Source organism: Polypterus senegalus, chromosome 11 (assembly GCF_016835505.1).
Source record: "Polypterus senegalus isolate Bchr_013 chromosome 11, ASM1683550v1, whole genome shotgun sequence".
NCBI lineage: Eukaryota > Metazoa > Chordata > Cladistia > Polypteriformes > Polypteridae > Polypterus > Polypterus senegalus.
The window spans coordinates 116,432,815-116,452,577 of NC_053164.1; the positions used below are offsets into that span (position 1 = coordinate 116,432,815).

The window sequence follows — 19,763 nt, forward strand, 5'->3', positions numbered from 1 at the left end:
AAAACACTTTGTGCTTAGAAAATTTACCCTGCCCCGAATCATTTTGTTGGGCTTTAGCAGAGTTGCACTTTATATTTAAATTTCCCCCTAAGCCATCATGCATGAATTTTCAAATAGCCTTTACTTTTGTTTTTCCTTGTAATTTCAGCAAGGTTTAAAAAACTAATAAAAACAAAATATGTAATAAATGACCTGAAAGTTTAAATATGTTATTTGGGGTTTTTAAAATTTTGGGAAAAATTGTTTTTTCACCATTGGGGTTTTCCGGGAAGGGGCAAAACAGGGAGGGGTGGTAAGGTAGGTTTTTTTATTATTACAAATTTTTGTAATTTAAAAAACTACAAATGATCGAATTATTTTTCCTTTTCCATATTTAACTTTTGTAGCCAAAAAGGGCTGCAGTTACTGTGATTTGTGAAGTTTTTTCCAAACACATTATTTTATTAAACATCCCTAACATCCATGGCTGGGCGTGCAAATCAGCTGACGGAAACGCAGGGAGATGGACAAAAACATGTGGCGATGACTCCCGGCAACTATTTTATTCCTGAGCTTTCTCTGTTTGGGGATGATCAAAAGGGCCCAAAAGCCATTGTTCTATCAGAGGGTTCCCCTAAAAAAAATTCCATGGAGAGGGAATGACCCCTCACTTTGGCGAATATGAGGGGTTGGAACATGTGCAAAAAAGTGCTATTTAGAAAACTGCAGCCAGTGGGGTTACCATACCTAAAAATTTTAAAAGCTCAAAATGATCGAAAATATTGTTTTTCTGTATATATGAAATAAGAACTGCTTCATTAAACAGGCCCATATATGGGGAAGACACTAAAAAGGATGAGCAGGGGTGAACAAAAAAATGACCTTTTTTTTGTGATTTTGGTTGTTTGTAAGGAAAAAAAAGCCCCCTAATGTAACACCTTAACAAAAATTCAGCTAGTTTTTTTTCAATTTAAATGGGCCTTAGCAAAAGGCGTCCATTGCAGAGCATTATGCATATGTTTTCCCATGACTCCCCAAAATAGAGTTATCGACCCCCTGACCTGAATGTCTTTGTATGTGAGGGAAAAAAGGTAACTGAAAAAAAAAAGGGGAACTAGAAAATACCCCAAATCTGCAATTTAGGATCCCGGGGGAAAACATTTAGTGCTATAGTGACACCAAAAAAACAACAATAAACTGGAAAAAGTTTGGTTATCTGGTAAACAATATAATATTTGGAAAACATTTTTTAAATCTGGTAATGTCTGGGAAAAAGTTTAAATCTGTTACAAATATGCAAGATAGGAAAATGAGTGGTAACATGTAAGAACCAGAACATAACATATCTTTTTAGTGTCAAAAGGACATAAAAATATGAAATATAATTTTGGGGATGGATTTAAGCAATATATGGCAAAGAATAAACAATTAAACTGACATCAGAAATGAGAAGTAAAAATATATAATTTAGACATTTTCAAATCCTTTTTTTGACTTTGTATGACAAAATAAGCAGAGTAGTTATACAAAAAAATTACAAAAATAAAGTAAATTAAACAAAAAATGTGAGATGAATTTTAAAGAGAATTTTGTAGGATTTCATATGATTATGGGTCAGTTTTAGAATGTTGAAGAGTTTTAAATTATTGTTATAGGATGGGTATTTGAATTTTGTCAAATGAAAAAATAAAAAGGGAAAAGGATGAATACACTGCTGATTTTTCAAATAAAGGGTAAAATAGTACTAGTATAGTGTCTTTGTAGTAGTATTCATTTTACATAGTACAGTGAAATTTTTGATTTTTACCAAAATAGTGAATATACTGTCTTTAAAAAAACCCCGTTCAGTGTTTGGGTTTATCTATACTAATAAAGGCAAACCCCACCCCCTCACCACTCCTTACTGACTCATCACTTTTCCCCAATTTCCCCCGGGGTGGAAGGCTGAAAGGGGAGGTTCATTCTAAACTTCCTTACAAAAAATTGGGATTTTTTTTTCAAAATTTTCCGCGAATGGTAAACGGAAGGGGTTTTTCCATTTACTGTAATGGAGATGAGCTTTCCTGGGGGAGTTTGGGACATCATCCCGCCTCCCCCAATCCCAGTACATAGAAACCGGAAGACCTCAAAAAAACCTAAAAATAATTTTATAAAAGAGAAAGGGAGCGAAACAATAAGAAAGGGGAGAGGAAAATACAACCAATTTTATGAGTTCTGCTACTTGGAAAAAAAACCCATGTAAACCTACACTTTAAATTAAGTTCATAGACAGGTCGCTGGCGTTTGTAATTTTTGCCCGCCCAATTGGCCGTTGCAGCGAAAAACCCAAAAAAACTGCCACAGGTAAATTGGGTGAAGGACTGTGCTTTGGAGAGGAAGATGAGATGGGCAGGGTGGTGTTTTCACAAACTCAGAAAAAGGAGAAAGTTTTAAGTGCCAGGACTAAGGAACTTAAATAAAGCTATGGACATGCAGTGGGCCCCGCAAGCTGGGAACCCGATGATGTACCCGGGGGCTCCTGAACTGCCGGGGGCACGGGTAAAAAAACAGTTCCAAAAAGGGTGAACAAAACCGTAACAAAAAAAGGCAGCAAAAATATGGGGGCCTTTTAATACAAGCATATTCATAAATGCAGCTACTGGAAACAAAGCACCGGTGGAAAAAAATCAATGTCCCCCTAAAAAGGGGCAGTGTAAAAAAAAAAAGTGCATGGGTGTTGGGGCTCAGATAAAAAAAGACGGCTGTTTATTGATGCGTAAACAATGAGAATGAAACCTGTCATCTTTACACGATTGACAAACCCAATGTAACTTTCCAAACATCCACAAAACGAACCATTGAAAGAAATAATGAAATCAAACCTTGATGACAGAACCTAGAAAACTCACAAAACAAAACTATTGACAGTATTTCGTTATTTTTTAAAAAGTTCCTTTTTTTTCACCTTTTTCACACTTTCCGCTCCATCGGGTATATATATATGTATATATATATATATATATCCCCCCTAAAATAATAATGGATACTTTTTGCCCTCAATATTGTTTTTTAAAGCCATACTCAGGTATTCATTAGATGACTAAAAAGTAAGAAAACGAGGGGGGATGACTCATTGAGGCATGCAGGCGAGGCTAACTTATCTGTTTTGCGATCACATTTGAAAAATATATCCAAATTCTATTTAGTCCATATGTGTCAAACCCAAAGGGGGGGCCCATCGGACGGTAATTATTCCCCCCCGGGGGATCATTTTATATACTGTATTATTGTTATTAAAGCCGGGGATAAAGGGGGGGAACACAATAAACTACAGATCCCATAATGCAGCGCTTCAGCTGCTGCCGCAGTTACGCTTAAATAGGTTATTGCGCACTGAGTTTGCATGGCGCTTTGGTGACTTTGAAGAATAAAAAGTCCGTCACATGCGGCTCGAACCTTGTGCATGTTTGGTAGTACATATCTGTGTGAGAAGTTCTTCTCAGTGATAAAGACTAACAAAACAGCACACAGAAAACCTCACTGATGAGCACCTGCAATCCATCCTGAGAATCTCCCAACACAGAACCTCACACCAAACAGAAACGAACTTGTTGCCAAAAGATGCCAGGCGTCCAGCTCTAAAATGACATATGAGCAAAGACAACTGAATGATTTGATTTGTTATTGCGTAAGGCGGAGTCAACGTTCTAACAAACGCGTATTGATATCTAAATAGCTGTGTGTGTAAAGTGATATTATGTATATGTATATATTTTTTTTTATGTGTGTGGTATGTAGTATATATATATTTCCCCGCCGTAGGGGTTTGGGGGATTGATTACGCACCTGGGAAACCACTTTCGCCGGGGGAATTGGGGTATTAACTTTCTCCCTCTGCTTCCTCATGGAAAAAGAGGCCTGCACCATAGGCGGTTGCCCCAGGCGAATTTCGCCCCCCTCCCCATCTTGCCCTGCGCATCCTTCCCCTCCTCCCCCCGGGTTTAATTCCTCCACTTCCGGGTCCTCCCCCCTAAAAAGGCCCGCCCAGGGGGGTCGGCGTCCGCTGAAATGTTTGTTTATGATTTTGACCTGTTTTTTTTTGTACAAACCCCGGGGGGGGAAAACCCCCCAAACCCCTTTCTACTGTTTTCGGTCCTTTTTCACTCGAGTCGGCGGGAACAGAGAAACCCGGAATGCGGAGGGGCGGACCGAAACCCCCCTGCTGGGGAATGACGAGCTCAGGCCCGCGCAAAAAGGGTAAACCCCTCCCGGGGGGGCTGGAGGCCCCCGGGCCGGGTTAGTGGAAACCCAGCGGCGAGCCAACCCCAGGGAGCCCCCCTCCTCCTATTACCGGGGGCCCCCGGGGGCGCGATGCCTACCTGGGCATTTTGAGGGCGGCCACCGGGCGAAAAGGGGAGCGTTTCCAGTGGGGGGCCCCTTTGGCGCCATATAAAAAAGGGCCCCCTGCGGGCCTAAGCCTCCCCGAGGAGGAGGCGCTAAAATTTCCCCAACCCAAAAAAATTGGCCCCTTACGGCATTAGCCGGGCCGCGGCGGCGAATGGCGGGGAACGGGTCTTTGACCCGGCCCGGCGCCCGGGGAGTTCTGGGGCAAGATGGGCGTGGGTCGCCAAGAGCCCCGGGGGAAAGTCGTCGGCCCCGGGGGGCCTGTGAAAGGCCTGGTCAATCAATCCCATTCCCTGCCAGCAGGTCCGGGGACGCCTATAAAAAAATTGGCCTCCCGGCGCCGGGCGCAGTTGGGGGGGTCCCCCAAGGGGGCCAAAAAACCCGCTCGGGAACCCGGCGGGGCGGCCACCCGGCCCCGGGGCTGCGGGGAGCCAGAGAAGAGGCCCCGGGGCCGCGCTGTTTCAAAATTTGGCGAGACCCCCACCTGCTGCCAAACTCCCCCATCAAAGCCCCGGAGCCATGGACTGCAGCTGGGCTGGGAGGTATTGTACCCCCCGCATCCTTGGCGGGGCCCCCGGGGGTGGTGTTGCTAAATGGGCCGCCGGGTGGCTGTTTGATTCCGGCAGCAAAACCCTTGTTGCTTTTGCCGTTTGCTACCCCACATGGTTTAAAACATTTGTTTGGGTTTCCCTTTACATGGGGATGGTCATATGTTCGCCACTGCTATCTTACCTGGAAGGGGGAAACCCAAACCCAAAAGGCGTGGCTGTTACCTGCCCCCCCAGTGATCCTGGGACAAGACTGGGCTAAAAAAATCAAAACGGTAAGCCATTACGCTCGGGGGTCGTTGGATCTTGTCGGGGGAAAAGGCAACCCTCCGCGGGCCCCCCGCTCCCCAAAGGGGGGGCCCTATGGCTGGTGTCTCGGGGGGCCTTTTGTCTTCTGGGGCCGGGCCGGAGGATTCCCCGGGAAGGGGCTAGCCAGGGACCTCCCGGGGCCCAGGCCCCCAAAAACCTCCGGCCCGGGGCCCTCAATTTGGTCCAGGCCTCCTTTAAGAGGGCAGTGGAATATGACTCCCCGGGCTTTTTCCCCAACCTGAGTTCCCTGCTTTGACGGCGGATCCCGCAAAGGGAACCCCTTTTTTGTCCTTTAAAATGTCTTTTTACCCAGTGGGTCCCCTGAGGCCAGGTGGGAAGTTGTTTTAATTCCTCCTTCCGGGGGAGATATGGTTGGCACATGCTCACCTCCCAAGGGGCCCCCCCAAAAAACACTGGAGAGGATTAAGCCCGGGGACTGGCCTGGGATCAAAAGGGGGGTCCGCCCCTTCTGTAAACCTGTCCGATGCCGACCCGCCAGATTCCCAGGAGGACCTTCCCAGTCCCTTTCCCCCCTTTGGGTCCCTTTTAAAAGGGTAGGGTTATTTGGTGGGACCCCCGGCCCCCCAAACCCCTGGCCACAAGTATATCCTAGTCATGGTGGACTATGCCACCCGGTACCCGAGGGGTTCCCCCGGCTCCCCCTAATACTAAAAGCATTGCGGGGAAATGGTTAACAACCCCCGCGGGGGCCCCAAAGGGGGCCTCCCCGGACCCGGGCCCCTTCCCCGGATCGTTTAAAAGGGGGCCAAATTACTGCAGATAAAGCACCTGGCGCAGTCTATCACCCCCAAAAAGGCGGGTTTGGGGGACGATTTAATCAGGCGGCCCAATGCCCCAAAAAGGGAGTCAGCCCGGGGGGGGGAGGGAAATGGGGCCCGCTCCTCCCCCGGTTTTGCCTACCGGGGGGACCCCAGGCCCCACGGGCTTCTCCCTTTTTAATTACTATCGGGCGACAACCCGGGGGAAACCTCGACATCCAAAAAAAGGCTGGGAGGCGACCTTCCCCCCCAATATTTTGGATCGTGGGCACCGGACCACCAAAAAATCAGGCCCCCCCTAAAAGACCGTGACTGGCGCCAAAACCCGGCCCCGGGGTTACAACCGCCCGTCCTCGGGGGGTTCCCCGGGGACGGGTATGGTGCTCGCCCCAACCTCCCACTTTTGGGTGCTCCTCACTGGCAAGGGCCTTTGGGGGGAGGGGTTTTGCGACATTTTAAAACAGCCCAACCCTCACCCGGGGGAGGATCTATCTTCAACCTGTTAAACCCTGGAGATAAAAGGGCTTCCCAGCCCCCTGGTCACTCTCCCCTTTTACCCGCCCCAACCCCTGAGCTGACCCCAACGCGGGAGGAGTTAGCCCAAACACCAGCCATCCCCCAGGTAGTGGGGAGTCACCCGGCCCCACCCCCCTGATTGGAAAACCTAGTCCCCCGGGGCCGGGGGTTCGTCCGGGGGGGCCCACCGCCCCGGGAAAAACGCCAAAAAGGTGAACTGGAGGTGAAACGATGTTGGGCATGGACATAATTTAAAAGAGCCATAGTCCCTGGTCCAGCCCCCCTTTTTCCTCGCTCCCAAACCAGGCGGGTCCTGGAGGTTCTGTAATGACTTTGGCGCTGGGAAAAGCCCAAGTTATGCCACCCCTTTCCCCCTGGGACTCCTTGGGGGTGGGTTGGGTGAAACTGACTACCCTTGACGGGCAAAGGGTATTGGCAAATTCCTCGGCATCCGCAAAAGAAAAGGGCCCTTTTGCACCCCCAGCGGGGGACTGGCAGTCGGTCCCCCCATTTGGGGTGCCGGGGGGCACCCCAAAGCCTGGGGATGGTGTGGCCTCCCAAGTCCTATAGCGCCCCCACCTGGATGCGTTTTCATCTTTCCGGGACCGGGAGGGCATCTACTCGGTGCGGGGCCCCAACACTGGCTAAAACCGGCCTCATCCCCGGGAAATGTTTTGGGGTTGGGGGGGTCTTTTAGGCTCCTGTGGGGCAAGGGGGGTTGCCACAGGCCCAAAGTGAAAGACATCTTAAATGGCCCGTCAGTACCAAAAACGGTGACTTTTTGGGGGGTTGCGGGTTACCCGTTTGTTCCCGTTTTTCGAAGAGCGCACCCTTTTTGCCTGACAAAAGGCCCCCCTTGGGTGTGGACCGAAAAGCAGAACGCGTTCAGTGACCAAAAAGGCCCCCACGTCGGACCTGTTTTGGGGCCCGATTTTTGGGCTCCTTTTGTTATTAAAGCCGGGTATATGAAGCGCTGGTAACACAATAAACTACAGATCCCATAATGCAGCGCTTCAGCTGCCTTGCCGAACAGTTACCGCTTACTAGAGTTATTGCGCACTGAGTTTGCATGGCGCTTTGGTGACTTTGAAGAATAAAAAAAGTCCGTCTACATGCGGCTCGAACCTTGTGCATGTTTGGTAGCACATATCTGTGTGAGAAGTTCTTCTCAGTGATAAAGACTAACAAAACAGCACACAGAAGTCGCCTCACTGATGAGCACCTGCAATCCATCCTGAGAATCTCCACAACACAGAACCTCACACCAAACAGAAACGAACTTGTTGCCAAAAAAAGATGCCAGGCGTCCAGCTCTAAAATGACATATGAGCAAAGACAACTGAATGATTTGATTTGTTATTGCACGTAAGGCGGAGTCAACCGTTCTAACAAACAGCGTATTGCACTGATCTGAAATAGCTGTGTGTGTATATATGTAGATATGTATGTATATGTATATATATGTTTATATATGTGTGTGTGTATAGATATGTATATATATATATATGTTTATGTGTGTGTGTGTAAATATATATATATATATATATATATATATGACAACAACACTCATCACTCACAACAGTGACAAAACAATTACATTGACAATCAGGTTACGTTATTTTCAAAATGTTTCCTTTTCTTTTCATTGCTTCTTTAACACACTACTTCTCTCACAAGCTTGAGGTATTTTGCTAGTAAAGTTATAAAATAAAAAACAGACCTTTGCTTTGATGTGAGTATAAAACAGCATGGGAAGGTGTATGGTTTGATCTCAGGTGGAATCATTAAACAGTTTTTTCTTTTTTATACACTTATGTCTAGTGTATATATTTGTATTTGTTTTGCATTGTGTTTCAACCATATTACATTCATAAATGTGTGCTGCATTCTGTGTCAGTTTAATGTGAAGTGCATCATATAAGAATAAGACTGACTTCAATATGTTGAACCGTCAAGGGAATATTTTCAAAAACTCCACCTCATAGAAATGTAAAAACACTAAAGTCAGCATCTGTTTTACCTGTTCAAATTTTTCTTCTATAGACTATATTCTATAGAAGAATATAGTATATATTCTATGTTTATCTTCTATAAACACTTTGTAACATTCATGCTGTAGACTGATTCTAATCATGTAACAAATACACTTGAATATGAAAATTGCTTCACTGATAATGTTGAAAACAGCAAAGAAACCTTGAGAAGAATTTAAATGAAAACATTTGGCATGACAGACATCATGTGTTTCCCATCACATGACAAATATATTAATAGTAGATTAAGTGTCAACTCAGCAGTAGCCCAGTGAGTGAGTTTGCCCTGTAATGGCATGGCACTCCATCATGGGCTGGTTTGTGCCTTACATCCAGTGCTATAAGAGTAGGTTTCTGCTTTCCTGGCCATGTGCTAGAATAATCCATCCATTTTCCAACTCTTTGTATTTCTTTAAATAGTCACAAACTGAGAACTCTCGTGTTGAAAGCCAGCATCTCAATCTTACTGTCCATATGTCAGTAGAAAATCTAGAAGCCTTTTTTGGTGTGGATTTTTCTGCAAGGATGTATAAACAAACACAGTGCTAAAACTTATGATGGATCTCTCGTTTTGATTTCTGGATCAAATGTTTCCCCATAAAAGAACTTTGTTGAACATTCTCATTATAACAGTAGCTTTGGAAAATAGAAGTATTAGTTGAAAGATGAAGACACATGTAATATGAACAATAAATCAAAATCTTGTAATAAGCTACAAAATAATGATACATTAGCTGCTGTAGTGTAATTTGCATGTAGATAGAACTGGAACTACTGTATTCTGTAATTGTAAATATAAACTTGGAATTCAGTATATATCCAAATCCATTCACTCTTTCAATAACCTCATCATAACAATAAAGGACCATGAGATTTCCGTATAACTGAAAAGGTACTACAGATAATAGCTTTGCAACCTGATCCTGCTTAAGCTCCATTTTGATTTCCAACAATAGTGCCTTCTGTGTGGAATTTCTCCATGTGTTTCTATGGTTTTCAGTTGGTGACTTTGATTTCCATCCACAGTCCAAATTCATGTTGTTACTGTATCTTGAATGGTGACACTCAATTGTCATGTAGCATCTGCTTGTCCTGCAGTAGACTGATGATCATAAATGTGATAGAGGAATGGATGGTTTTACATATTGTAAACTGTTGGTTGTGATTTTATTCCAAACTTTCTAGAAACTTTTACTTGACTTCAAAATTTAGCTTCATTGAGCAATGTGGTGGGAGGCTGTTGCCATTCTTACACAGACTGTTTCTTCCAAATGCTGATATTCACTAGCTTTTGCCATCTGTGTGCTTTCAGAGTTTCCAACAAAAATTCTCCTTCCACAGCAAAGAGATTATAGCCATAAGCTGCTCATGGTGCAAACAAGCGGTAAGAACTTCTTTTTTATATCAGCCTAGGGTATTCTTGACAAGGTTGTTTTTTATGTGTGTGATCTTTTTTCTGTTATACCAAGTATAACCACAAAATTAAAGAATATCAAATATTTTAAAATATTATTATCCCCAAACACTTTCTTTGGAAAAAGAATCAATCATAGTGAATTAAAAAACAAGTCAGGAGTAGAGCATCTGAAGACTGGAACTCACCCAGCCTTTATACACAGCAAAATCACCAGTGTTAAAATAATTCTTACAATGTTAAAAAAACCCTTAAACATTTTTAAAATAATTCTTACAGTGTTAAAGAAACCATTAAACATTGTATTTGTGTTAAGTCAACACTGGCGAATTTGCTGTGTAAAACCCTACAGTGTAGACCCTGTTTGATTCCCAAGACTAAAGAAAATAGGAGCAAAGGGAAAAGGCATGAAAGGCATGAAATAAAGAGGTAAAGGTTAGTACGCAGTAACTTCAATATAATAAGTTATGAGAATTACTTTTTGTGTTGCTCTCTTTCTGTCAAGAAGGATTAATTATTCTGTCTTTCACAGCTTTGGCTGCCAGTAGTTGAATATTAAATGTGTTAAAATAAGCTTTTAATCCTAACTATGGACAAATCCAGAAGGATTATGTTTTGAAGAAAAGTGGCGAAGGATCACCTCTACAGAGAGTTACCATCTTAAATGCCAGGAAAATCTTGCTAGTATTGTTAGCAGTCTGAATATTTTTGCGCTATTGTAAATTAAAAGAAAATTTGGGGAGGTCAGAAATCTTATAGTTAACAATGGTTGATACAGAACAAATATGGAATATTTGAATGAATATGCCAGATAAAACAGAAATACAAAAGTGACATAAAGGAAGGGAGAAATGTTGATTAAATGGTGCATTCTGAGTAAATGCTGAAAGTGGGTGCTTTGATTAGTAGCATTGATAGGAAGCCCATATTTAGCCATCTTAAAAAATGGCTTCTTCCCAAAAGATAATAAAGAAAAGACAGTTGATGCAAATTCACATGCATCACAGAGCAAAAGTTTGGTAATGTAATCAAGTTGCAAAATTCTAGAATGAATCTATCTATCTATCTATCTATCTATCTATCTATCTATCTATCTATCTATCTATCTATCTATCTATCTATCTATCTATCTATCTATCTATCTATCTATCTATCTATCATGTCAGTTCAATCAGTTTTCAAAGTAATGGTAATGGCACTTCAGAAACAAAGGGAGGTTAGCAGATCATCAATGGACCAATTTTCTGCCTTTATCCATTGATTTATTTCTCAATCCTTGTTTTTAAATCTAATCTTTTTTATAGTTGTTTCTAAGCTCAACCAGACATGAAATTATTAGAGTTACATTTTTAGTAGATTTTACACTTTTGCCAGTTTTAGTATGATTCAATTATTCTGTCAGAAGTGTTAGACATTTTTTAAAATTAGGGCTATTCATAATGTTACTTAAAGGTCAGAATGTATTTATTAAGTAATCATAAAATATGGCACTTCTCAATTCTACAGATCTCTTTTGACAGCAAAATGTATATTTGTTGATAAATTAAACATAGGTTAAAAAAACATGTCTACATGAACAGAGTACAGCATGCAAGCAGAAAGTGTGAAAAGAAGCATGCAAGCCTACAATTGAATCCTTCAGATTTTAATGTTTTATAAAAAGCAAGCTCACTGATAAAAGTCAGTATTATTGTAACTAAACTGACTTACAAGATAATCACATAGACACATTCAAAACATACAATTTGCAAACTGACTCCATTTTTCCTATGCCGTCATGTCAAAGACATTCATGTATTCTAGTAATACGCAGAAATACTGAACACATTTCTACATGTTTACTTTGGCAATTTAAATAGTATTTTAATTTTACATGATATAATCTGTTCTATTTTATAATTAATTAAATGGTGACTATAAAAGCCTGCATACTTGGCTCAGTTTAATGAGGACTGTAACAGAGTGCCAATTTTTCACTGTCGTCTGCCCAGTATCTAGAGGATAATCTGCTCAAACTGGTTGTTAAATTTGATTTTGAGTTTCCTAGCATCTTTCCTCTCCTTCTCTATGTCTGTGGTTATATGGATGATTTTGTGCCTTGAATTTAAAATTGGCTATGTTTCACAGCTCACATAGCATAGTACAAGATAAATACTTTTATGTTGGTGTATATGTGCAACCAAAATATATGTGTAAATATGTAAATAAATAAAAAAAAAACACATATATGTCTGGATAAAAATTAAACTTGCAAATTAATCATTGATTATATTTCTTACAAAGTTTCTATCCCAGCTTTCCAGTTTAGAGATGCTTGGAGATAAATTTATGATTTTCTAACTCAAAGAATACATTTCTTTTTTATTTGTTGTTATATAATGTGATGTACAACACATACTGTACACATTCATCAGTTGGGGGAATAAAGATTTCTCCGTACATTGTTTGCATCTACCTTTTACATGCCCAGTATATTTAAAGTACAGCATATAATGCTGCAATCTTGGCACCCTAATGTGCTGGCCAAATATTGTAAAACACTATAAATGATGATGACATCTGTTACTTTCCACAACAGCTGCACTAAAATGAGTCAAATATTCCTTCGAATCAGAGGTATTGTCAGAATGACTGTGAATCTCTTTCTCTATATATGGGCAGTTCCATAACAAGGTGACATGTTTCATGCTGCATCAGATTGAAGAGCCATGTTCTCTGGGGGCTCATGCGGGTGTCATTGTACCCCCTTCCTGGATCATAAAAGTGAAGAAGCCCCAGGTACAAATACTCTTTTGCAAGTATTAAATAATGTGTTTGTTTTGCATGATGGCAGTCTCTGGCAGTGCTTGAAATGACATTGCTGAATTAGTGTTGTGCTTTTCTCGTTCAAAATATGTAAATGGTCTAAAACACTTTTTATTTGCAAGTACAAAGAGTACAAAGTGACATGATTTAATTATGTCAGTGTGAATGTGAGCATTGTTATCTTTAAAATAAATGAGGTCTGAGTTTTTTTTTTTCTTATGCTTTTAGCATCAAAGCAGGTTGTTTGTACTTTTTAAGGTTACGCATTTTCCATTGCATTGTGATCTTTATGTTTCTTGTGTGAATGTTTCTTATTTCTTTTTTTTTTTTTTGATAAAATGCATCAAGTTTTTTTATATATATTGCATGTTGCCTTACTAAATTTAAGATTAATTGGGAGTTAAGAGAAGGGTGTTTGTGTCACCAGAATTAAGCATACAGTATTCAAATATGTTAAGCTAAAAATGAAGATTTAAAATCTTAGGCATTTTAATTTTAAACACTTCTTTTGCAAATCAAGGACACTTCAACTTGAAACTGAAATGGCGTGAGAGCTTTCAGGTTTTGTTGTAATTAGTCATCACAAAATCTAGTTGACCTTTAAATTTATGTTTCACGTGCAGTAATTTATGGTGTGGAAAACTGTCAATTTATATAACATGGCCAGGGGTTGCAGAGTGCTCTCTTCTTTTGTGCAGCTCCAAAGGCTCTGAGTTCGACAACTTAGGCATGCATAATTTCTTTCCTGTTCCCAGAACTTTTTTAAAAATCCAAGCAGAAGAAAAAAAAGGACATCATTCAAACGAAGAACCAGCAAAAAGGGCCTAGATGTGAGTACTCTTCAGAAATTTGGTAGAGGGAAAAAATGGAACATTATTTTATGGATTAATAATGCAGCAGTAAAATAATAAGTACCTCCTTCCTGGAGAGAAATCGAGTGTGTGCAGGACATAAACATATTTTATGCCTCCTCTCACAAAACGCACATTCTTGCAGTTAAACAGATTAATTAGTGGTTAGTGTGTAATTTGCTACTTTCAGGGATGAACTCTCTTCCCCTAACTCCTCACTAGCCATTTAGGAACAGCATCACCGTGTAACAATTACTCTTAATCTGTTTTCACAGGATGCAAAGTGGCAGCCTTTCCTCATTAAACCCTTTCCATCACCTTTAATGAAGCCACTTCTAGTTTTTGTGAACCCTAAAAGTGGTGGAAATCAGGTGAGGCAACAAAACAATGGACTCTTAGTTGCTTATAGTAAATCGTTTATGAAAGTTAGAATTCATAGTTTATTTTATAAAGATCTCTTGACTGAATTTTACTGTGTAAACTAGCTTATGCTATGTGTTTTTTGTGTGCTCTTTTTTCATCCCATTACGGCAGCAGAATTTCCAGTGAGTTAGGTCTACTAATCTAATTAATTTTACAATGCCTTTCTTTCTGAACACGAAATGATGGAAATCTTGGGGGAAAAAAGTTAAAGCATATGATCTGTGTAAATTCCATGACAAAAAGGAGAAATTTATTCTGCAAAAGGGAAATTCTGACGGTTTGAACAAACACCTTACATATATTTCTTATCATAAGGAAAGATATTAAAATGTAAGATGAAGATATTAAAAGAAAGCTAGTGAAGCTGTATGACTTAAATGATAGATTAATAAAAAGGGAACCATATACACTATTAGCTTACAAATGATGTACTATATATAATACACAAACATTAAAACAGTTGAGTCACATACAATATATTATAGATAATGATGTGCTATTTACAGAAGGTTTCCAGTTCTATTGACTATTCTCCCATAACTGACTTGAGTGGGTGACCAGTACAGACAGAGGTGACTTCAAAAATAATTTTAACATCAGGATATGATTAAGTACATTAGGTTAGGTTCAGGATATAGTTTAAAGTGCTTCTCTTTTTAAAGCACTAACAAAATCTGGCTCCTCCATATATCTCAGATCTCCACATCCAACTCTCTTAATCCAGGGCATTTAGATCTTTTTTCCAATTTCTCTTATCAGTGCAACATCCTCACCTTATAAGGGAAGGTAGTTAAGCTTTTATAGTGGCTGCTCCAAATCTCTGAAATGAGTTACCTTTATTTGTCAAAACTTCTTCTATGGTCCCAACACTTAAATCTTGTTGAAAGACTGATAAAAGACCTTTTTTCTCAGGCTTTTGGTGACACAAAATAATGTTTTGCTATGGTTTGGTTTGGGGGTCATTATGTTTTTATGCCTTGGGGTTTAGATACCTATTTTGCACTGTCTGTGCTAATTTTAGCCCTATTTTGGGTTTTCTGTTGCAGTTTTATTTCCATTTGAATTTAATGTAACTGCATACTGTTTTTAATTGTTCTTTATAAATAATGTTGATTAGAATTGACTAAGCAGTGTTATGGGTGACAAATTAAGGCAAAAAAATGGTGGGACCTCAACTTCTTTTTTATTTAGTAGCCGCATCACCCAAAAAGGGAGTACAAGAGTGTTAATTGGAGTGGTTACACAATAGTTAGAATATAATTCTCTCTCATTGGGTGTTATATAGTGTTTTATATAGTATATGTTAATTAAAATATGTTTCTATGCTTTAGGGTACAAAGGTTCTTCAGATGTTTATGTGGTTCTTAAACCCCCGTCAAGTCTTTGATCTGTCTCAGGGAGGACCTAAGGAGGCGTGAGTGTTTATTAACTTTTTTGCTGAAACCATTGGACAGTACATACAATGTACCATGGTCAAATCAGGGCTGCAGTGTCTCCACAGCATCAGGTGCAAGGCAGGAAATAACCCTGGATGGAGTATGAGTCTGTTGCAGGATCTATTTATGCATACGCTCACACTCACACTGCACATCTTAAGGATGTAGGAAGAAAGCCATGCAGTAGTCACTCATGTAGACATGGGTTAAAGGTGATAATTCAAAAATTAAGATTCTGAATCCATGATACAGCAATGTTAACCAGTGTGCCTCTATCTACCCTGCAACTGACATAAAGGATGTGAAAATGAAGTTATTGATACCTTTGAAATGAAATATAAAATCAGTATACACCAGTTAGCCCCCACTTGCCAATTATTGTGTAGGTCCTCCTCATGCCAAAACAGCTCTGACTCATCAAGACATGGACTCCACAACACCTCTGAAGGTCTCCTGTGGTGTCTGGCACCAAGGCAGTAGCAACAGAACTTTTAAGTCCTGTAAGTTGCAAGGTGGGGCATCCTTGAATCTGACTTGTTTTTCCAGCATATCACCCTGGTGCTCAATCAATTTGAGATCTGGGGAATTTGGAGGCCAAATCAACATCCGGAATAGGTTATACCATTGCCATTGCCATGGGGTATACGCAACAATCTTAAGGTAAGTGGTACATTTCAAAGTATCATCCTTCTGAATGCCCTAACCCATGTTTTACCAGCAGAACATTGTTCAGAGCATGACACTGCCTCCACTGGCTTGCCTTCATATCATAGTGTATTCTTCTGCCATCTCTTCCCCAGGTAAACAATGCACACACACACATTGAACCATCCACATGATCTAAAAGAAAACATGATTTATCAGAGCAGGCCACCTTCTTCCATTGCTCCATGGTCTAGTTCTAACACTCTGTGTCCATTGTATGTGCTTTCAGCAGTGAACAGGGGTCAGCATGGACATTCTGACTGGTCTATGCAGCAAGCTGTGATGCACTGTGTATTCTATCACCTAAATTACCACCATTATGGTCAGCATTATGTTTTTCAACATTTTGTTCTGCAATAGTTTATCCGTGAGATCAAGCAAGACTGGCTAGAGTTGCTCAGTGAGCCTTGACCAATAATGACCCCGTCAATGGTTCACCTGTTGTCCTTACTTGAACTACTTTTGGTAGGTACTAACTACTGCATACCTGGAACACCTCACTAGAACTGCAGTTTTAAAGATGCTCTAATTCAGTCATCTAACCATCACAATCTGGTCCTTCTCAAAGTCCCTCAGATACTTACACTTACCCATTTTTCTTGATTCCATCACATCACCTTCAAGAACTGTTTAACTTGTGCCTAAATATATCCGTCCCCTTAACAAGTGCGATTGTAACAAGATAATCAATGTTATTCACTTCACCTGTCAGTAGTTTTGAAACTTCGACTGATCAGTATATAAAGTACTAGCAAAATACCCGCGCTTCGCAGCGGAGAAGTAGTGTGTTAAAGAAGCAATGAAAAGAAAAGGAAACATTTTGAAAATAACGTAACATTGTCAATGTAATTGTTTTGTCACTGTTGTGAGTGATGAGTGTTGCTGTCATATATGTATATATATATATATATATATATATATATATATATATATATATATATAAATATATATATATATTTACACACACACACATAAACATATATATATATATACATATCTATACATATACACATATATACACACACACATATATACATACATATATATATCTACATATATACACATACATATACATACACACATACACACACATATATACACACAAATACATATATATATACATACATACACACATATATATACATATACATACATATCTACATATATACACACACAGCTATTTCGTATCAGTGCAATACGCTGCTTGTTAAAACGGATAACTCCCGCTCTTACGTGCAAGTCTGTGTGGATATTAAGAACTATCGTATTTGTTCAAGTTCTATTTAAATTTTAAATAGAAGGAATTTTTATTTAGTCGACAGAAATATCTTTGGTAGGAATGGTAAAAACAGACAGGAATATTATTCGTGAATAAATCAACTCAAACCTTAAACAACTTATAATATTTTGCTCTCCATAAAAATATATCCTGTCTAAATTATACAAGTTAGAAATAAAGTAAACGTTAAAAGAACAAACATTCACATTTCTTTACTCTTATGTAATTTTATATAAAAAATAAACTTAGATTTTAAATATCCCAAAAGATTTTGCTCTCCATAAAAATATATCCTGTCAAAATTATACAAATTCAAATATGAACATGCTGCATAACAAAACCTAGAAATATAAATAAAATGTGTTCCTTTCAGCAATAACAAATCAAATCATTCAGTTGTCTTTGCTCTTATGTCATTTTAGAGCTGGACGCCTGGCATCTTTTTTTGGCAACAAGTTCGTTTCTGTTTGGTGTGAGGTTCTGTGTTGTGGAGATTCTCAGGATGGACTGCAGGTGCTCATCAGTGAGGCGACTCCTGTGTGCTGTTTTGTTAGTCTTTATCACTGAGAAGAGCTTCTCACACAGATATGTGCTACCAAACATGCACAAGGTTCGAGCCGCATGTAGACAGACTTTTTTGTTCTTCAAAGTCACCAAAGCGCCGTGCAAACTCAGTGCGCTCAGTTTATCAGCAAAGTGCGTTTGGGAACACCGTAGTGACGACTTGGTTTAACATTACTTGGCAACAGGGAAAGTGGGGCAAATTGCACTAGTGCATTTGTGTCTCCCATAAAAGCAGCTTCACTTGAAATCACTTTGTGATTGTGCACGGGTAAAACGTCCGCTGAAGTGTCAGATTCTTATTTAATTCTTCTGCTTTCTGTATCTTCTGCATTGCATTCAGGTTACCCTGATGTTTTGTCTCATAGTGCCGTCTTAGATTAAATTCTGTAATTACAGCCACATTAGCTCCACAAATGAGACACACGGGTTCAGTAAACATATACTCAGCCTCCCATCGGTTTTTAAAGGCTCTATTTTCAGAATCAACTTTTCTCTTCAGCATCGTGTGAGCTACCTTTGCAATAACTTGCAGCATCATAAGCTAGACTTGATTAACGCGGTAAGTGTTCGGCAAGGCAGCTGAAGCGCTGCATTATGGGATCTGTAGTTTATTGTGTTACCAGCGCTTCATATACCCGGGCCATTAATAACAATAATACAGTATATAAAATGATCTCGCGGCCCTTGAGTTTGACACATATGGACTAAATAGAACTTGAAAAGATATATATTTTTTAAATGTGATCGCGCAATTCAGATAGAGTTGACGCGCACTACAGCCTGCATGCCTCAATAAGTCATCCTCCCCTCGCTCTTACGTTTTTACCGTTCATCTAATGAATACACTGAGTATGGCTTTACCAAAACAATCATTGATGGCGAATAAAGTATCCATTATTCGAGTATGTAGATCGGTATATATATATACATATATACCCGCGTATCGAGCGAGAAGTAGTGTGTTAAAAAGCTAGAAAAGAAAAGGGAACATTTTAAAAATAACGTAACATGACTGTCAATATACAGTATTTGTTTTGTGAGTGTTACTGAGTGTTGCTGTCATCAAGGATTTGATTATCATTATTTCTTTCAATCAGGTTCGTATTTGTAGGATGTGTTGTGTTCAAGTTACATTCCGTGTTTGTCAATCGTTGTAAAGATGACAGGTTTCATTCATCGATTCGTTTCTTACTGCATCAATAAACAGCTCGTCTTCTTCTTTATCTGAGACCTGACACACTGCATGCACGGGTTTTTTTACACTGTCTTCCTTTAGCGGGACATTGACTTTTTCCACCGTGTGCTTTGTTTCCGCAGTAGCTGGATTTATGAATATGCTTGCATGTATCAGACGCTTCATATTTTTGCTGCCTTTTCAATTGTGTAATTGGTTTTGTTCAGCGCTCTTTGGAACTGTTGCTTTTTATCTGTGCACTGCGTCAGTTCACGTGAGCCACTCGGTGTACATGCATCGAAGGTTTCCAGCTGTGCTGGTGCCATCTCGTGCTATGTCCATGGCTGTATTTAATGTTACCTTAGTCCTGGCACTTAAAACTTTCTCTCGCAGTTTCGCTGAGTTTGTGCCAAACACCACCCTGACCATCTCATCTTCCTCTGCATAAGCACAGTCCTTCACCCATGAATATTTAGTGGGAGTTTGCTATTGGATTGCCGCTGACGGACGGCCTTATATGGGCAGGCACTATATTACAAACGCCAGCGGCAGCCTGTCTATGAAC

General features: G+C 40.2%; 1 protein-coding gene across 10 annotated transcripts in view; it reads left to right on the forward strand.

Annotated features, from left to right (window-relative positions):
- Positions 1-19,763, forward strand: part of dgki (diacylglycerol kinase, iota) — a 288,696-nt gene that overhangs the window by 169,163 nt on the left and 99,770 nt on the right. For 9 of the 10 annotated variants that reach the window (XM_039769554.1, XM_039769556.1, XM_039769555.1 and 6 more), the window contains exons 7-11: positions 9,860-9,931; positions 12,623-12,739; positions 13,522-13,596; positions 13,893-13,988; positions 15,372-15,454. In XM_039769554.1, coding sequence (XP_039625488.1) covers positions 9,860-9,931; positions 12,623-12,739; positions 13,522-13,596; positions 13,893-13,988; positions 15,372-15,454 — 443 coding nt within the window. The remainder of the gene's footprint in view (positions 1-9,859; positions 9,932-12,622; positions 12,740-13,521; positions 13,597-13,892; positions 13,989-15,371; positions 15,455-19,763) is intronic. The other variant, XM_039769558.1, reaches the window with a different exon arrangement.